Genomic DNA, 18,012 nt, shown 5'->3' on the forward strand with positions numbered 1-18,012 from the left:
AAGGGAAGGGAATGCGAGTGGGTGTGCCGAGGTGGTGGTGGGGGGAAGAGTATCTGGGGAGTTGGAGAGAAGATCAGGAAAATAACGGCAGGTAACATAGTCTCATCAGGGATGGCCCGAATATTGGGGCAATAGAGGTGGACGGTTTTATGTTGCAATGTCACACTGCAATGGCAGGCAAGCCAAGGAAGTACAAGATAATTGCCCGAAATAGTCTTTGAAGAAAGATCAAAGATGATTTGCATGATACTGGATGGTTTTGGAGAGCAGTCTGACACGCCACGCAACACCCACTACAATGATACAGCCCGGACTAGGCTCGCCATATTGCACCATGATGGAAATGGGACGGAAACGTGGGACCAGGGGGATAAATGACACGATGCTGCGTGGATGGACACTCGGGCGGCAGGCCGGCCTTGTTGGTGATAGGCAGTGCTCCGCGAGAACCAACGAATACGTCTCGTCGCTATCTTTACGACGGGATTTGATCCGTTCGTACATGGAGTTCAAGGATAATGTGCCTCACTCTCAATAGATAATACCATAACCACGTGTGGCTGGTTTTCTATCAGCCTTCTGGGGGGGAGGGGGAAGATGTGACGGACGGAAACCCGGCGAGGGGAGAGGGGAGAGGGGGGTGGGATGAAGCAAAGGAACTATAGTTGCTTTTTCCTCGTCTTCTTCTCTCTCTCTTTTCCTCTCACCGGTGAACCAATCCTCTATCACCAAGCAGCACGTTTCATGGCATTATACTTCAGTGTCTTGCTGAGAGGATAGTTTAAAGCCAGCGCCAGCACGGCCCAAGCGACCAGTGGAATGTTCCTTTTTCTTTTTTTTTTTTTTTCTTTGACTCGAATTCAAGCCTGAAGCACCCCCGCAGTTTGCCCCGAAAAGAGCGCCCGGCAACACGTTTTCCTCCACTTTTGCCCTGGAAGGTTAGCTGCCTAGAGCGCTGCCGTCACGTTTTGCAAACACCCCCACACCCCCTCGACCTGGCAACTCACAGAGCTCAGATTGGACCTCGACTTTGCCCTGCCGGCAACATTCCCACCCCACTGGCAGCAACAGCTGCTTCTTTCCGGCGTCCCTCCGGCAAGCATTCGACCATCCGGTCTTCGTTCTAGGCTTCTTGTTCGTTTTGAATATCCTTAACAGTGGTGGAATACGGCGGGAAACAAGTCCTGGTGCAGATCAAAACCTCGCGAATCGTGCATCGCGGCGCGCGACGTGCGGCTGTGATTTGCATCGCCGGTAGTGCTGAGGACGACACACCGGTGTAAGAGAGTGCGAGCGAGACCGGAAGGCAGGAGAGCAACATCAGGAGGTCGCTGTCGCAACAAAAAGATAAAAGATGGATGTTGAAATGAAGGGCGTGGTTGCTCCTGATGCTGCCGGTGCCAACGTCACGATGGACATGCCGCCTCCTCCGCTGCCGGCTTCTGCTATTGCGGCTGCCGCCCAGTTACAGCTGCAGCAACAACAGCAACAGCAACAGCAACAGCAGCAGCAGCAGCAACAGCAACAGCAACAACAGATCCAGCAGCAACAGATCCAGCAACAACAGATCCAGCAACAACAGATCCAGCAACAACACCCACAGCATCACCACCATCAATTGCAGCAGCACCCACAGTCGCCGGTAGCTCTAGCACAACCACAACAACAGCAGCCATCCCAAGCCCCTCCAGCGGCTCCACCTGTCAAGAGGAGAGCTCCTATTGCCTGCCGAAGGTGCGTACTTTGATCCTATTCTGTCTATCGGTTGCCGATCAAACCAGTCGGAATCTGTTTGGTGCATATATGCCCAGAAGCTCAGTTCCCTGTTTCCCTCCATTTCATCTTAGATATTGCCAATGTGTGCCAGGTTGTAAAGCTCCTTGACCTAACATATATCTTGTTCGCCTCTACTTTAGATGTCGTCGTATGAGAAGCAAATGCCACCAAACGGACAAGGGAAAGCCACCTTGCCAATCATGCACCGATGCAGGACTTGGACCAGAAGACTGGTGAGATCAACCTCATCCCAATGACCTGAGGGATTTCCTTTGTTTGTCAGTGATTGCTGATGCGCGTGTAAAGTGTCTTTCCAGTCCGCGGCCAACCAGATGAGGACCGCGAATACCGGCACCCTCGGGTCCGGGCTGATAAGAATAATAAACGAGAGGTTCTCAAGTTTCGAAGGGATGTCCTGGACCAGCAGCAGCAGCAGCAGCAGCAGCAGCAGATTCTAGCCAACGGAGCGGTGATGAGCCCGGGAGGAAAGCTCATTGCCCGAAGCCCGGACGACTGGGAGGTCCTGCCACCGTTGGAGGATATCCTAGACGCAGTGAACAACTTTACGAGACATTACTTCCAGTTGGGATTCATCCCCAAGCAGAGGTTTATCGAGAAATTGACGGTTAACCCCCGGTCAGTCAGCTTGTTTCTGCTTCTGGGAATACTAAGTGTCAGCGCTAGGTTGACGCCGGCGTTGGTCGAACGGTACGGCGGTGCTGTGAACGCGGCCGAGATCTTCATGGAGCATGCTTCGGCTGTGGCAATGATGGAGCTATACAGGGAGCCAAGTCTGGAGAGGTGCCAGGCGTTCTATCTGTTGAGTATCGCGCAGCAAGGGAGTGGTCTGACTCACAAGAGCTCGATCAACATGGCCGTCGCTATGAGGATGGCAACGCTGCTCAAGCTGCACAGGGAGGAGACGTACGTCTTGGTAAACCCAACAAAGGAGCTGGTAATCCAAGCCGAATCAGCAAGGAGAACTTTGGTACGTTCTTGAATTGTCGAAACCTGGAGAAGGGGCTTGCTAACCGTGCATCTAGTGGATGCTTCACAGCCAGGACAATTTGCACTCAAGCGCACAGTCGCCTGTGCTGCTGGCAGCCAGCGACATCACGGCATTGCTTCCCTGTGACGAGCAAGACTTTGCGGCGGCTCGGGAACCCAAATCGAGAGCAGCTCTCGAGGACACCCAACCTGCATTGGAGAAACCCGAGCTGATTGCTGACCCAGGAAGGTCACTGTTTGCGACGTTGATCCAGGCGCATTACTACTGGGGCAGGATCTCCAGACGGGCCATCAGTCACGATAAGAGCGCGAGACCGTGGGAGCCAACCAGTCAGTATGCTGTCCTGGAAAAGAAACTGGCCGAGTGGGAGGCATTGCTGCCGAATGACCATAGGTGGAGCAGCCTGTTGCTGAAGGGCTACAAGCAGGAAGGTCATGATCTGGTGTGCTTATCGAACGCTATTTGCTGCGTGGCCCTTTGCTAATTGAGTTTTATGCAGGCATATCTCGGAGTGACCATGACGCCGCGGCTCTGCAACATTGTGCTCCGTAAGGCGTACATACACAACATGATCAACCATGGCACTTCAGACGCGACCTTGGCGCGCTTTTGGAATGATATGGCGCAAGAGCTGTTCAGAAATGTCAAGGAGTTGTATGAGCAGATCCAGATCCAGTACGGAGACAGAGCTCCAGACGAGGGTCCCGGAGCCCAGATGGCTGTAAGAATCATTCGGCTTTTGGCACTGAGAGCTGTACTGACAGATGGCAGGCTTTCTGTGTATATACATGTGGCTTCCTGGCATGCTATCTGTGCAAATATCCCAAGTGTAGGTTCTACCTTGCTGGCTAGCGATGGCAAGGAAATATGCTAACATTTTCACAGTGTGTGCCGACTCTATTCTCGTGCGTGATGCTCCGCAGATTGTCCAGCGCATCCTCGGTATTCTGAACGAGAGCAAGAACATCTGGCCGCTCGCGTCTAGGTGGTTCGACCACCTGGAAAAGTTTTCAAGAACGAAAACAGGAATGGCAGCAGAAACGCAGGGCAGCATGGCTGATAGCGTGAGTGCTCCGAGTTCGAACAGCACACAAGCCCACCCCATTTCCTCTCCTCCACCCCCTTCTCCATCTTCGGGAGACTTAGTGTCTTCAATCCAGAGAGATCCAATCCCTCACGTCCTGCAGCCGGCGCTCAAGGATGTGTTCACGCCGATCCAGCCGCGTCTCCTGCCAGCGTCAACTCCTTCGACCGAAGGCGCCAAGAATCACAACGGTGTGGTGTCCCCAACATCCACACAAGGCAGCGGTCCAAGCTCTGCCATCTTGCCGCTACCCCAGGGCCCGCCTCCCTCGGCCAATTCTCATCAGTTGTATATTGATCCCAACTTGAGATTGCCACTGCCTAATGCGCCGCCGCCTCCGCACGCACCTCAGCAGCAACATCAGGTCCAGTCGCCTCAGCAACAGCATGCTCAGCATTCACCGACAGGAGGCGGTAGGCAGTCCACTGATGGGCTTGGGCTTTTGTTGGAGGCGTTCGATAGTCATCGGACGGCTCCAGGACCTCCCGGGCCTCCCGGGCCCAGTCAACATCCTCACAGCGCTGAGGGACAGGGCCCACCACCGGGCGCCCCGTATGATCCTCAGGCGGCACCGCAGCCGTATTACACGCAGCATCAAGGGTTGCCGATGAATGACGGGTATGAGAACGAGTTGGGGTATTACATGAGCGATGGGGTGCCTCAAACTATGCAGAACTGGGTTGGGACGCCGCACATGTACACGGGGTACTAGTGCTTGGTTGAGCGAGATGGATCATTTTTGGTACTGGCTTTTTTTCCTTTGATGTGGGTGGATGGGTAGTCGTTTGATAGCGGGAGTTGGGAAAGAGATATTTCGTCGTTTAGGTCAAGGGTATTGTTTTTGCTTTGGGGATGACTTTTGTCATTCTTTTGCCTACGGGGATACAAAGGTAGGCTATGGGATAAAAAATTGGACCGGGAAATCGGGATGGCAAGTGTCTTTTGTTAACATGTTTCTGAACTCTGGAGCTTTGGGGGTAACAGCGGTGGATTTTGATCTGCTGCCTTTTTGCTTATGGGGCTACTTGTTTCCTTCAGTCGACCCGGCCATTATTGTTTCCTTGTGTCTTTTAGTAAGGAAGAACGAGTGATACAAATCTGGAGTCTTGATTCAATGACAGGGGAATAAACAGCATTTTCTTCTTGCCCCTGAATGCTGGCCCAGCGCCAAGTGGTGTTGATGTGCATATATCCACTAGGATTCGATTATGGAATATGCAACCACCAGCGGTCTATCCGAACTTTCGCCGCCAAGCGCGGCATTCCGTCATAGGACGGGAGCGGAGAGCGTTTTCGGTTGGCGGCAGTTCAGTAGGTGATTTTTGGATGCTGGAAATAATTCTGGATTAGCAATTCTAATCCACCACCACACAAACACGTAACACCCACGCTAGATCTCTTCAGTTCTCGACGTTGACAATCCTGAACCTTTTCTCCCCAATCTCAGTAAAAAGCAAAAACCTGCGTGCGACCGAAAACGAGCGAAACCCCCAAAGGAAAAAAACAAAATGGCTACCCCGCGCCCGGAGCAGGCGCAAAAGGTGCTTTCGCTGGTATGCCTGCCCCAGAAAAAAACATTTGGATTGAGCAAGTAGAGGATAAATGCTAATGATGGATTGGGGAGAAACAACAGTACAAGCAACTCCTCCGGCAATCCTCCCAGTTTGCCAACTACAACTTTCGCGAGTACGCCAAGCGACGGACGAGGGATGCGTTCAGGGAGAACAAGAATGTGGAGGAGGAAAGGAGGGTGCAGGAGCTGGTGCAGGAGGGTTTGAACCAGTTGCACTTGTTGAAGGTGAGTCACGGATTTCCGCGGTGAAGTCTGGAAGGGGCAGGTATATGGGAAAGAGAGTAGGATTTTGATACCGGGGAGAAGAGGGAGGCTTTGGGGTTATGGTGCTGGAGGAGACATTCAAAAGAAGAGAAGCAGACACAGTGGCTAACGAGACAACGACAGAGGCAAACAATGATCAGCCAGTTTTACAAGCACGACAGGCTTGTGGTGGAGGGCGGGCTCTCAGGGAAGGACAAGGGTGGGAAAGTGCTCAGGCAGAAGGATACCGGGTAGGTTCTTGATCCTTGCACTCCGAATCTGCAGAAGACGGGAGGTGCTAATACAACCTGACTCACAGCTGGGATTAGAGGTGTCAGCGGACGAAGAGGCAGTGTCTAGGAGGACCGACGTAGGGCTGTTTGTATAAATACTAGGAACAAGGACTCTTTAACAAGAAGGCAGGCGTTTTGCTGTACGGGGACCAGCACAAATAAAGGGGGTGCGTCTTCTCCAGTGTACCACTGAGGACAATGATATCATGTGGTGTTGGCGGTGGCAGGAAGGGGAATCAAACTCAGCTTCATTCTTCTCAACGGGAGTCAACAAGAGTGTGCCTACCTGTCTGGTCCTGGAAGCTTTGACGAGGTCTGAATCTTTGTGTGTTGCTGGCTCACACTGATGACTTCTCGGCTATCTCGATATCGCTATATCCGACTAGTGCACTCACTGCTTAGTGCATTTCGACACGCGAGGTGCTGACAACACGCGAATTGGCAGAGCAGCCGCGAATCAGATCGAGGTCCTCCAAAGCAATCAACCAAGTCTCTTTGTTCCATTTCAGTATACCAAATTGCGCCCATCTTTTTTGGGAGCCATCTCCAGCCAACCATCAAATATTTTACTCCAACAAACTGTTACCAGCACAGTGCTCATTGCCATATCTAGCGCCCGTTACGAACAACCCCCAAACCCACCATCGAGACCAACCAACCTTATTACTTGCGACTGATCATCATCCTTCCTAGTCCTCGCCGGTCTCAACTTACGTCACTGTCGTCGGTGTCGCGACGCCACGCCCCCGTAACGTTGTGCGCAAATCCACAAGTCTCCTGCACCAGCTCCGGAGTCTCCGTTGCTTCCGGCCGAGGCCAGCGGAACTCGGAATCCATAATCCAAAAGTTGTCGCGGGGTGACGTGAGATCCGGCGCGAGCTTCGGGGTCCGGTCCGTTTAGCACTGTGCAGCAGGGGTAGCGGTCATTGATTTGTTGCTGCGGTTTTCCTTGGTGCTGTTTTTGCCTTGGTTTTGTTTTACAATGGCGCCTATGGTAAGGCATTTCTCTTTTCATTTATATTTCAAGACTCAAACCAACCTCCAAAACTGCCGAGATAAATCGAGCGATTGAGGACGTCCAGGCAAAAGATCTAGAAAGCTAATATGGACTTGTGGTTGCACCGAAACAGCAGTATAGGACGGCGGCGCAGACCAGAAGGGGAAACCGGGCTGGCGTGGTTGAACATGATGACTTTGAAGGTATGGCTCCCAACCCCTTTAGTGACATCACAGGTGGCTGATGAGTGTATTGTTTTTCAGGTCTCCCGGTTCGACAATGGACACGCGGCGAAGTCAACGTGGCCATGGGCCCTCCCCCTGACGACGATCAAAAGGACGATATTTGGGCGATAGAGTTGCCTTTCGGCATGCCCAAGGATACAGCACTCTTGCCGCCACATTCCCAGGAGCTTCTCAGGGCGATGAGGTCCGGTAGGGTGTATAAGCGGCCCCCGCCCGAGGACGAGGACGAGGACATCGATTTCGGGACCAAGGGCGACAAGAAGGAGTCTGAGGTGGGGAACGAGGGCTTCACTGTCAGAGCGTGGAAGCAGATGCCGAGGAATGCAGAGGTCCCCTCAGTCTCCCACTTGGCAAAAAGACACAAGGGCACCATCACACTGGCGAGTACTGCAAGTGTCGCTCATATACCGGGACCGACAATCACCAGGGCGACTGTGAGGAGGATCGATGCGGCAGGCAATCCGTATGAGCAGACGATCACATTGAGTGAAGGACAGCAAGTCGACGGTGAAATCATTCGCACAACGGTAGTGCCTGCACCGGTTGCTGCGGCTGGCGAGGCGCTTGGGCAGCAGGCGACACCCGTCAAACGGAGACCACCGCCGCCTAAGAGGAAGGCCAAGGGGCCGGGCAGAGGAAGGAAGAAGGGAAGCGGGAAGATTGGTCAGTTGCCTTTGCCTGCCACCAGGTCACAGCAACAAGCAGCTGCTGGGGGCGAGGCTTCGGCTGAAACCACGGTTGAGGGCGTACTCGGCGAGGGTCCACCAGGGGTAAGTTCTTGCCATCCGCGGCCAGTCGGGTATCAGGTCGAGCGGCTAACAACGGGCAACAGGTTGTCATCACGTCCGAGGAGAACGGCGATGCAGCAGGCCAGGACACCGAGATGGCCGACAACTCGGTCATTCCTTCCGATGAGGAGGACGGTGACGAAGGGGACGAGGGCGACGAAGACGGTGAGGAGGAAGGTGGCGACGAAGAAGCCGGCGATGAAGAGTCAACAGCGACCCCTGAAGTGGGCAACGCTCCAAGTGATGTCGAGCAGGTTACAGAGCAAGCTCAAGGTCAGGATCAAGATCAAGAGATGCTCGGCTCAGACGCTTCGGAGGTTATCCGACCAAGCTCGATTGAGGAACCTGAAGACGAGCAGCTGCCTCGTCGCGCCACCCCCGAGGAGGAGGTCACAGTTTCCAAGCCACGGTTCCAACTGGGTCCGCAGTTTAACTCTCCCCGCGCGGAAGGCAGTCCCCTCAAGAACGTCATGGTCGTGTCGCCCACCGAGCCAGCGACCGCGCCTGCTGCTGCCAGCTACCTCGACATCCAATCTACTACCGTCTCCATGGACATTGACCTTGGAAACACTCAACCAAACATCCCTCTTCCATCTTCATTGGAAATATCAGCTACGGTGCAAACAGAAACAGCCATTACCTCTGAAACATCATCCGCTCCTAAGCCCAGCGCATCTACGCCCCCAATGGCAGATCAACAAGCTTCTGTGCCCGCAGAATCCATCTCTGAAGCTCTCACGATGCCAGAAGAGCAGCCCCCGTTCTCGGCGCAGACAACCGAGCCTGTCACCGCATCCGAAGCTTCTGTTTCGCTTGAGGTCCCAACGCAAATCCCAGAGGTCTCTCTCCAGACATCAGCCTCTCCTACTCTTCCTACTGCTTCCGAACCCCCTCAGGCACCCGAAGCAGACAGCCCCGATCTTTTAGGCAGTCTTGAGGCCGAGCTCGACAGGGAAATGTCACTCAACAATAGATCCCCGCCGCCTGGTGAGCAGGAAAAACCATCCGCAACAGAAGCCCAGTAGGATGGCCTCGATAATGACGTCAAGAATACTGTCGACAAGCTGCTTGAGCTTGTTTGCAATTGCGGTTTTCAGCCTGGGCTATGGTCGGCGACAATTGAGTTGTATGGGTACGGCACCCGTGATTACCGGGGAGATTGCGATCCCTTTGGGGACGATGATCCAATTGAGGAGGAGGATCCCATTGAGGAGGGGGATCCCATTGGGGATGAGGCTAGTCGTGACTGGCCTGATCACGATACCATCGATCACGATACGGATGGTTCAGACGGAGGTGACCCAAACGGTGGTGGTCTAAATGGAGGTGATTCCGATGGAGGCGATCCAGACGGAGATGATCCAGAAGGAGGTGATCTAGGCCGAGGTGATCCAAACGGCGGTGGCCCAAACGGAGGTGGCCCAAATGGAGGTGGCCCCGACGGAGATGATCCAGATGGAGATGGCCCTGACCATTATGGCGGCGACCGCTTTGATGATATATTGCCGCTTTCACTCTCGCCTTGCTCCGCACGCTTCTGGGTACGCCTCCGTCGCCCACACCGACACTCATGGCGCCGCAGACGTCAGCTCCATTTTCCTCGGTACAGCCCCAACCGACCGATGGGGACAAAGCGTCTGGGATTGGGTTGATGGCACGGCTGGCACGGCTCGCGTGGCTCTGCCTTTTGGGCTTGTCGAAAGTACCTCGATGCCCTTCGCGAAATTGAGGGCACGGACGGGATCAAGACGCAAACACGGTTCTTGTTTCTCAGGGAAGTTTGGGGGTTTTCTTTGGGAATCTCGAGCGTTGCATAATCTTTTCATTCGACTGGATCAGAAATACAATTGCAGCAGAAAGATAGATGGAGAGATCAGAAGGCGGAAGTAGGGAAGCGTCTTCAATTTTACTTGTTTCACTCGGTTGGAGTTGAAAGAGGGACGAGCAGACAGCGTATACAGGGTTATATATTCAAGAGAACCCTTTCTTCTCTTTGGCACGTTTGCAATGATGTCTTTAGTGGCGTGGAGGTTGACGAGTTAGACGACTGAAGAGTAAGCCCGTTGAACTCTTCAAAGCGAATGATGGTAGGTCACTACGTCGAATTCAGCGCAAACCCGGAAAATAAAGACTCAACGAGAAAACATTACATCCCCGCCGCCAAAACCGCCGCCCCAGCCGCCAACATCACCCCCGTCGGCACTGCCGCAAAGGCCCCCTTTCCCGCTCCATTCAGGGGAACCGTCACTGGCACAAATGTCGTCGTGGGGACGATTCCCGACGTGAACGGTATATCTGCCACCGGAGTGACCCCAGCAAAAGCAGGAGCTTGGGTTGCTGCTGCTGGGTCAGGGGTGGCCGATGTGTTGGATGGGTTTAGGACACTGCCCATCCCCAATGTCAGCAACTTGCGATACCCAAGAGAGGTGGTGGGTAGGTAAGTTGGGGGAGGGGGTGTGTGGGCGTACTTATCTATAACATGCACCACCCCGTTTCCGACAAGCACATCCCCCAGTATCACCCTCGCCGAGTTGACAAACAGCTGGTTGCCGTCCCGTCTGATGGTCAGGTTGGAGCCTTGGAGCGTCGCCAAGACGATCTGGTCTTGGGCTAGGAGTCGCGGGGAGAAGAGGATGCGGGAGGGGACGAGGTGGTAGCCTAGTATGTTGGCTAGGTCCGTGTCTGAGAGGCCGCTGGCTGCTGAACCGATTGCCTGGAAGGCGGGGTTGGATGGGGCGAAGAGGGTCATGTCTTGGAGGGAGGAGGTGCCGGAGGAGAGGCGGGCGGTGGTGAGGGCGCCGACCAGAGAGGTGAGGTTTATGTTGGAGAGGGTTTGAGAGAGGGGCGCTGGGACGGTGAGGACGGAGGAGATGATGTGGAGGGTGTTGTTGCTGTTGGCGAAGGTTAGGTCCTGGTAGGGGTTAGTATGAGAGGTATATAATGGGCCAAGGGGGGAAACATGCGGGGGTGATGACAGAGGAGGCTTGCTTGTAGCCTGAGAAGAGGCTTGCTGTTTCGTTCAGGAGGGTCAATTGGAGTTTTTGGCCTCCGGTGACGTTGGCGAAGGGGTTGGAGAGGAGAGTGGAGGGGAAGATGGGGCTGGTGGTGAAGTCTGTTGAGAGGAATTTTCCAGAGAGGACGTGGTACTGAAGAACGCCGGAGAGGGCGCGGGGGTTGGTCATGAGTTCTGCTGAGCGGGGGTTCCGAGACAAGAGGTTGGTGAAGGCTTCGTTGGAGGGGGCGAGGAGGGTGATGTTTTGGGCGGTGGAGAGGGTCTGGAATAGGTCCGGGACGAGTTGGAGGAGACCTTAGGGGTCAGTAATTCTGACGCTTGCAGGGCCAGAAAGAGGTCAGTCATACTTGTTAGTGTGCTTAGTGTGGCATTATCCTGTGCGAGAATCTCAGTTAGAGACTGGGCAGAGGCATATGCTGCCAGTGCTAGGGGAAGTAGATATGTGAGATACATTTTGACTAATAACAACACAAGGTTACAACAGAGAGTTCAAGAACCAGAGAGATTGAACGAGATGAGTAGGAACATATCAGCTCAATATGGTGTTCGTCTTAGCAAGCACTCGGCACGTGAGGACTGTTGATGCCGTGCCATGATGGTCAACGAGTAGGAAAGCGGTGGAAATGACGTTTCTGGTATGAGAATCTCCACTGACATCAGGCTGAAAGTCATGATGCTCAAACATGTATCGAACAGCTGGATGGTGTAGATCACGCCCCTTCATTTTCCAAGAGCCCAGTGCGTCTGGCTTCTCAACATTTGGTTGAGTTTCTTGTCACATATATAAATAAGTTGGAGAGCCTCAACGGGATCTTTGCAAGAGCTCAATCTCGGCGTTGGATAAAAGGTGAAGGCAGGTTGAGTTGTGAGAGGACGTTGGTGATAATCGGGGGAGCCAATCAGAGGCAGGGAAACCTGACCATCTTTGAGATCAGGGCTCAGCGCGGTCTGTGCGCGTCAGGAATTCCAGTAAAGATAGAGAGATAAGAAGCAGCGAATGAAGCTCTACAGGTCGAGCATCAAAATATCTTGGAACAATCATCATTTCCACCAGCCATTGTCAGCACTTTTGGAACAATTCTTCTGCTTCACAGGCCAGTCTCTGAAACATTGACTAATAACCATGGATCCTCATTGGCTTCCACGATACTCCGCACGAACATGGCGTCCTGATGGGTCAACTCCAGCACCCCCCATCCAATCACAGACCAGCCCAACTTCCAAGTTGAGGATCGGCTTTGCACCTGACCAAGACAAGCAACTTTTGACTCAAACCCGACGATGTTTTAACATGTTCAATTCTGGTATTCTACTCTCTCTCTCGCCAGCACTGAGCTAGCATGCCACAAGATGCTAGCAATATGCAGTCTAAAGCAACAATGTCAATCCCCCGATGATGTCCTGACGGGCATGCTGCGCCCATAACGCCGTTTTCCCAAGTCGCCGATAACTCCTATTCATATGTTGTTGTATGCAACGCCCAATCCTTTTCCTCGTCGTACTCCTGATCGTCATTAACTCCATCGTGCTTCTACCCAGCCACCCAACACAGACCACTCAGGCAGCGACCTCCTGACTTGGCTGCTGTGTCGTCGCCGTTGCCGTCTGGTTGAGCCACTGAGCATACCGGCTCTTCTTGTTGTGGATGCCGCACTCGGTCTTCTCCTGACCCTTCCACCGACCGGCACGCTCATCCTCGCCTTCGGCAACCGGGACTGTCGAATGCCAGTCACCAACGGACTTGTACCCCCGATCGAGGAGGGCATTGTATGGCACATTGTTCTCCTTGATGTAGTCGTTGACTTGCTTGAAGGTCCAGGTGACGAGGGGGTTGATCTTGATGATGCCTCTCTCCTCGTCAAGCTCGATGACGGGAATGGCACCACGCTGGCCACCCTGAGACCGGCGACGTCCAGTCAGGACGGCGCCAACCTTCAGTTCATCGTATGCTCTTTGTTGAGGCTCGACCTTGGCGACCCAGTCGTACAGCTCCGAGGACATCTCATACAGCTTCTCTCCGTATGTGCTCTCGAACTCCTCTACTGTCTCAACGTCAAGTGGCTTAAAGACATGCATCTTGAGCCCATAGCGCTCCTTGACCGTGTCAACGAGCTCATATGTCTCCTTGAAGTGGTAAAGGGTGTCCAGGAAGATGAGGTCAATGGGCAGCGAATGAGGGTTCTCCTTCTGGATCTTGGCCAGCATATCGATGGTGACGAGACCGGTGAGGCCGAAGGCTGTTGTCTGGTACAGGTTGGGGAAGAAGGCCTTGGAGAACCTGAGGATGTCCATGGGGTGCATGTGCTCCAGTTGCTGGTTGAGGTGCTTCAGGTGTGCTGGGGTGAGCGAGATGGCAGGGAGGTTGGCGGTGGAATTGCCAGTCGAGGCAAAGCCCGAGTCGACGGAAGCGTCGTCGCCATTAGACGACGAGCGAGAGGAAGGGGCCCTGGACTCTTCGGTGGACATGATGGCGGATTGGGTGGTTATAACACGTATTGAGTGTTTTGTGGATATGTTGTTGAGTGGATGCCAACGTTTCGTGCAAGAGCGAGGAAGAGAGGAAGTAAAGACGGGACACCAGATGTCGTGATTAAGGCGGGGAATGAGGCCAACAGAGGGGTTGCTCAGAGGGAATGGGGGGTTTGGTAGTATCGATGAGGGATATTGAATATGGAACAAAGTCGAGCTTTGGGGGTGGGAGGGGAGTGTTCACTACTAATAGCTTTCCAGTCAGAGCGTTTCGAAGAAAGATCCCATCCGCCGTTTCGGAACGAAAAGTCGAAGGACCACCCTGTAGACCGACGACCGACCGACATCCGGGATGGGGGGGATCAAAAGGCACGTTTTCACTGTTCATGGACTAGGCTCATTAGTAATTATCGATGCCTCCACGATCACTTTGGCCCTGGAGGACACAGACGGAACCCAGGGACGGCCTGGCATTGGCTCCTGCCTGTCTAAACTGGGCCATCGCAGCGGATTTGGGAGGGCTGCGGTCGCCCTTTGCAAAGAGCACACTCTGACGAAGCTTTCCCTAGAGTGGTGGTGTTTTCATGGAGGCTGATCACGACATCTGGAGGCATTTTCATTGGTCAATTTGGCCCATTTTCTGTGGGGGTCGACTCGCGCCCAAGTCGTTCCGCCCGCCCCTTTTGTGGCAAGGGGCCGGGGACAAACACCCATTGTCTTGTGTCGACATGTCACTGTGCGCTTCTCGAACTGCTCATGGGCGTCAATCCGAGGTGTTGTCGTCATGGCAGGGCGTGAGTTGCACGACATCTAGCACCAGAACAACGGTTGAAGGGGTATGTCTTGATCTACTTAGTCAGCCGGCAGTCGTCGATGTGAATCTTGAACCATGATGTCACTGTATTCAACGTCTCCATAAGAATCTCAACCCCAGAAACTGTCAAAAAACATGGTCTCTCCAAACAAGAGTACGGTGATGAACCGTTTGAAGCTTATTTCTCAATCTCTTCAACATTTACTCAGCTCTCCCACGGCGATTTGTCAGAGTATCTGCTGCCGACTCCAAGCTGGGCAACCTGTTTGTAGGTGGCCTCCAATCAACCGTTTCACGGCCGGACAAAATCATCGAAATGGTGGGTCGCGTGCTGACGGGGCAGGCAACAACAGCTATTAACAGGACCTTCTTCAACGTTAGATATACCGTACCGGAGACGTCTAAACGGTCAACGGCTGTCGGGCTGACCCCGCAGTAGACAGACAAACAGGCAGACGATGAAAACCGGCGCAACGTATGGCAGAGATATTGACCATATCCATTCTTTACCCCGGAGTTTCGGAGGTCTCCATGCACTACCCCCCGGTGAAGGGAATCCACCTGACAGACGGGTTGACGGAGAGCTTTGTCTCGGTGTGGTTGGCCGATCTCGGGTGCGGGCGTGCCGGATGGAGTTCAAATGCCCCTCACCTTGAAACTAACTGATGGCGGGGTCTGCCGACTGGCCTAAATCGGATTCACCGTGGTGAATGGTGGGGTTGACAACTTCCTTGTTTTTTGGTGCTGCCGTCCGTCCATTGAACAAAAATACTTGGCCGCCCTGTTCGCGCAAGCATTCCTGCCCACTCGTCTGTTGGGCGTTCTGTCTGTCGTGGAGGTTCACTTTGCTCGGTGTTCTGTGGTAGCGCGCGTGTCGAGGATTCAAGTCCAGTGTATCCAAGGTACTGCTTCTTTGTCGTCGAGTCGCTTCGGTCGAGTTTGGACGTCGTCACTAAAACATAACCTCCAGATCACAATTTGTCGCCTGCTGTGCGCGATCCGCAAACATGTCTCAGGAACCTCAGTCTCCCTCCCGTCAGGGTCGCCCCTCCATGACTGCTTCGATGCGGAGCAGTTCGTTTCTTAGAGAGCATCAGCAGTACCGTCCTCCAAGCAAGCCCGAGAACCACTACGGAATCGACACGGTTGTGGAGGATCTCCAAGCCACCAGCGTGTCCCCCCCGCGCGAGATCTCTCCCTTCAAGGGAATCCCCTCAGCTGAGAACCCGCCCAGGATTGTCGATGGCCAGAGCCATGAGTTGTCGCATCCCAACTGCACGCCTTTGCCTGGCGCTTCCACCAACAGACTGATCGCTACTCTGTTTTACAAGTCCACTAACCCCAGAGTATCAAATGCTATCCCCTCACCGCAGCGCAATCCGTCTCCCAAGGGGAGCGGTCAGTCGCCCTCGGTCCGCGCCGCCGACTCGGACCTCCCCCCTACCATGGCGCCCACCAGCAAGCTCGACGACTTTCCCCTCGAGCCTCCCGCCACCGAGCCTGAGCCCCTCGACCACCTTTACGGCGCCAACGTCTCGCCGATGTGCATCGCCTCCTTCCTTCACCTCATGTCTACCTTTCCTCTCCCTGCCGGCTCGACCGACCTTCACTCTTCTCACCGTTGCCTGAAGATCGACCAGTCTCACCAAGAACACCATCCCACCGTCGTCGAGCTCACCCTTTCCCCGGCGCCCGCTTCCGACTACCTTCCCCTGAAGGACCTCCGCAAGCACGAGCTCATCTACCGCTTCGAGAGAGAATGGAACGTCGACGTAGCCCTCCGAGCCGATACCCTCTGGCGCCGGTACCCCCGCTTGGTGGTGTTCGACATGGACAGCACCCTCATTACTCAGGAGGTCATCGATCTCCTGGCTGCCACCATCAAGGACCCCCCTGATCTTGCTGCCCGTGTGGCAGATATCACCCATCGCGCCATGATGGGAGAGCTCGAGTTCGACTCTGCCTTCCGCGAGCGCGTAAAGTTGCTTGCTGGCCTCCCAGGGACGCTCTTCAATGAGCTTCGCCCTGTACTTGACGTTACAAACGGTGTCAGACCGTTGATCAAGGCTCTCAAGAGGCTTGGCGTCAAGACCGCCGTCTTGTCAGGTGGTTTCTTGCCCTTGACCAGCTGGTTGGCTGGTGAGCTGGGAATTGACTATGCTCATGCCAATGAGGTTGTCATCGATGAGCAGACCGGGAAGCTGACCGGTGAGGTCAAGGGGAGGATCGTCGGAAAGGAGAGAAAGAGAGAGTTGTTGATCGAGATTGCAGAGAAAGAGGGCATCGCACTTGAACAGGTTGTTGCGGTCGGTGATGGAGCGAATGACTTGTTGATGATGGAAGCCGCGGGCTTGGGAGTGGCGTGGAACGCGAAGCCTATGGTGCAGATGGAGGCAAGCTCGAGGTTGAACGGGGATAGTCTTTTGGATTTGCTGCATTTGTTTGGGTTTACCGAGGAGGAGGTAAGGCAGCTTTCAGCTTAGGATAGGGAGGGATATATGAATCGAGTATAAAAGCAAGGGATGGGCCAAAAAAAAAAAAGGAACAACACAGTGCCAGAGGATAAGGCTTTAGATTATACACCTAGCAGGTAGGGAGTATACGCTGTGGGATGGTAGAGGTATAGCTATACACGCATGCCTGTGGCACTGCCTTGAAGACGAAAGATGGGTTGCTTGTCTCGTGTGATAATGCTGCTCTGCAATTGACAGACTGCCCTGGGCGGTTGAAACTGAAGAGAGACGAGGCAGGTATAAGTTAGGAATCCTTTAGTCCCAAGATATCGATTCCAACCGTTAGTTATTCAATGTGTTCCCGATATGAAGCTGGAAGATTGCAGATCGTTTATCGATACCAAGCCTGCGTGGTTCAAAACGCTCCACCAATAGTATCTCATCTTGATCTCATAAAAAGTTGTGAGCAGGGTTTAAAGATCATGTCTCGATTGGTTTGTTCGTCTTAGAAAGCGCTTGCCATTATGATAGACTATTATTCTCCTGACAGCCCTAGAGTTATCTTTGTTGAACGCATTCTCTACCAGACATCTATGCCCTCGAGACTTAGAGTTACTTGTCAAGCTTGATACTCGGTGCGTTCTATGGGTCCTAGACTTAGGATTGCCCCCATACGGTTGGTTGAGCTGAGGTTGAGGGCGGCTGGTCTGTGTAGATTGGAGCATGATACATGCCGAAGTTGAGTTGATTCGTGATTTGGTGTGTCATGGTGTAGGCACTGTTGGTAGGCAACGGTAGGGCCAAACTCCAGGTTTGTGTGGTAACCTTCATCTTGGAAGCGTTGGCAGGTTTGAGGCCGTTGAACGCTGAGGACGGGTCGTGGTGACTTTGGGTTGAAGATGAGTCAAGCTTCATATCCTCATGCCGTGGACAAAAAACGGTTTTGTCAGTGGGGAAGCACATGATTCCTTTGAGAAATATGCTGAAGGGAGTCCATAGGCCCCAACACGATAGTCCTTCCGTGAGAGATATGGATAGCTGTGAATGGATCTATTATGCCTTCCAGGGCAGCCATCAGGCTTTCAACTATAGTAGACAGGTTCATTTGATATTTCAGAAGGCCCAAGTTAGATACCTGAATTACCTGATGTAGAATGGCTGCAGTGTTGTCCAGAGCGTATATAATCCCACGGGGATAGGTGATGGAAAAGAAAAGCGGGGAGAAGGCCACCCGTCTGGTACAGAGATCTGGCTC

The 18,012-nt window shown here is 53.6% G+C and overlaps 6 protein-coding genes across 6 annotated transcripts; 4 read left to right on the plus strand and 2 right to left on the minus strand.

Moving 5' to 3' along the window:
* Nucleotides 1-859: 859 nt before the first annotated feature.
* Nucleotides 860-4,581, plus strand: QC764_119660 (uncharacterized protein; the record flags this gene model as incomplete). Its single annotated transcript, XM_062943230.1, is given in 9 exon segments — nt 860-1,525; nt 1,547-1,734; nt 1,917-2,009; nt 2,083-2,764; nt 2,820-3,227; nt 3,285-3,506; nt 3,557-3,614; nt 3,671-4,358; nt 4,368-4,581. Coding segments are annotated over 9 exon segments (2,724 nt in total). The 5' UTR covers nt 860-1,354.
* Nucleotides 4,582-5,377: 796 nt separating this feature from the next.
* Nucleotides 5,378-6,014, plus strand: QC764_119670 (uncharacterized protein; the record flags this gene model as incomplete). Its single annotated transcript, XM_062943231.1, has 4 exons — nt 5,378-5,422; nt 5,494-5,667; nt 5,830-5,936; nt 6,005-6,014. 4 exons carry the CDS (start codon nt 5,378-5,380, stop codon nt 6,012-6,014), a joined length of 336 nt encoding a protein of 111 aa, XP_062806305.1.
* Nucleotides 6,015-6,960: 946 nt separating this feature from the next.
* On the plus strand, nt 6,961-9,962 carry QC764_119680 (uncharacterized protein; the record flags this gene model as incomplete). Its single annotated transcript, XM_062943232.1, has 4 exons — nt 6,961-6,972; nt 7,109-7,178; nt 7,239-7,990; nt 8,053-9,962. 4 exons carry the CDS (start codon nt 6,961-6,963, stop codon nt 9,031-9,033), a joined length of 1,815 nt encoding a protein of 604 aa, XP_062806306.1. The 3' UTR covers nt 9,034-9,962.
* QC764_119690 (uncharacterized protein) lies at nt 9,415-12,117 on the minus strand. The gene is made up of 6 exons (XM_062943233.1): nt 12,091-12,117; nt 11,677-12,050; nt 11,369-11,420; nt 10,984-11,315; nt 10,477-10,919; nt 9,415-10,392 (listed from the first exon to the last, which is right to left on the minus strand). Exons 2-6 carry the CDS (start codon nt 11,743-11,745, stop codon nt 10,155-10,157), a joined length of 1,134 nt encoding a protein of 377 aa, XP_062806307.1. The 5' UTR covers nt 11,746-12,050; nt 12,091-12,117; the 3' UTR covers nt 9,415-10,154.
* Nucleotides 12,118-12,578: 461 nt separating this feature from the next.
* Nucleotides 12,579-13,487, minus strand: MET16 (3'-phosphoadenylsulfate reductase; the record flags this gene model as incomplete). Its single annotated transcript, XM_062943234.1, has 1 exon — nt 12,579-13,487. One exon carries the CDS (start codon nt 13,485-13,487, stop codon nt 12,579-12,581), a length of 909 nt encoding a protein of 302 aa, XP_062806308.1.
* Nucleotides 13,488-15,311: 1,824 nt separating this feature from the next.
* Nucleotides 15,312-16,787, plus strand: SER2 (Phosphoserine phosphatase; the record flags this gene model as incomplete). The annotated part of the gene is made up of 1 exon (XM_062943235.1): nt 15,312-16,787. One exon carries the CDS (start codon nt 15,312-15,314, stop codon nt 16,785-16,787), a length of 1,476 nt encoding a protein of 491 aa, XP_062806309.1.
* Nucleotides 16,788-18,012: the final 1,225 nt, after the last annotated feature.

This window comes from Podospora pseudoanserina, chromosome 1 (assembly GCF_035222485.1).
Source record: "Podospora pseudoanserina strain CBS 124.78 chromosome 1, whole genome shotgun sequence".
Lineage (NCBI taxonomy): Eukaryota > Fungi > Ascomycota > Sordariomycetes > Sordariales > Podosporaceae > Podospora > Podospora pseudoanserina.

Bases quoted from the DNA above. Each gene is read 5' to 3' on its own strand.
- QC764_119690 (XM_062943233.1), bottom strand. From the start codon at position 11,745: ATGAAGGGGCGTGATCTACACCATCCAGCTGTTCGATACATGTTTGAG. The intron at 11,421-11,676 runs GTCAGTGGAGAT...GCCTCTGCCCAG, and splicing joins ATCATGACTTTCAGCCTGAT to TCTCTAACTGAGATTCTCGC. The intron at 10,393-10,476 runs GTACGCCCACAC...GGGGATGGGCAG, and splicing joins GTGGTGCATGTTATAGATAA to TGTCCTAAACCCATCCAACA.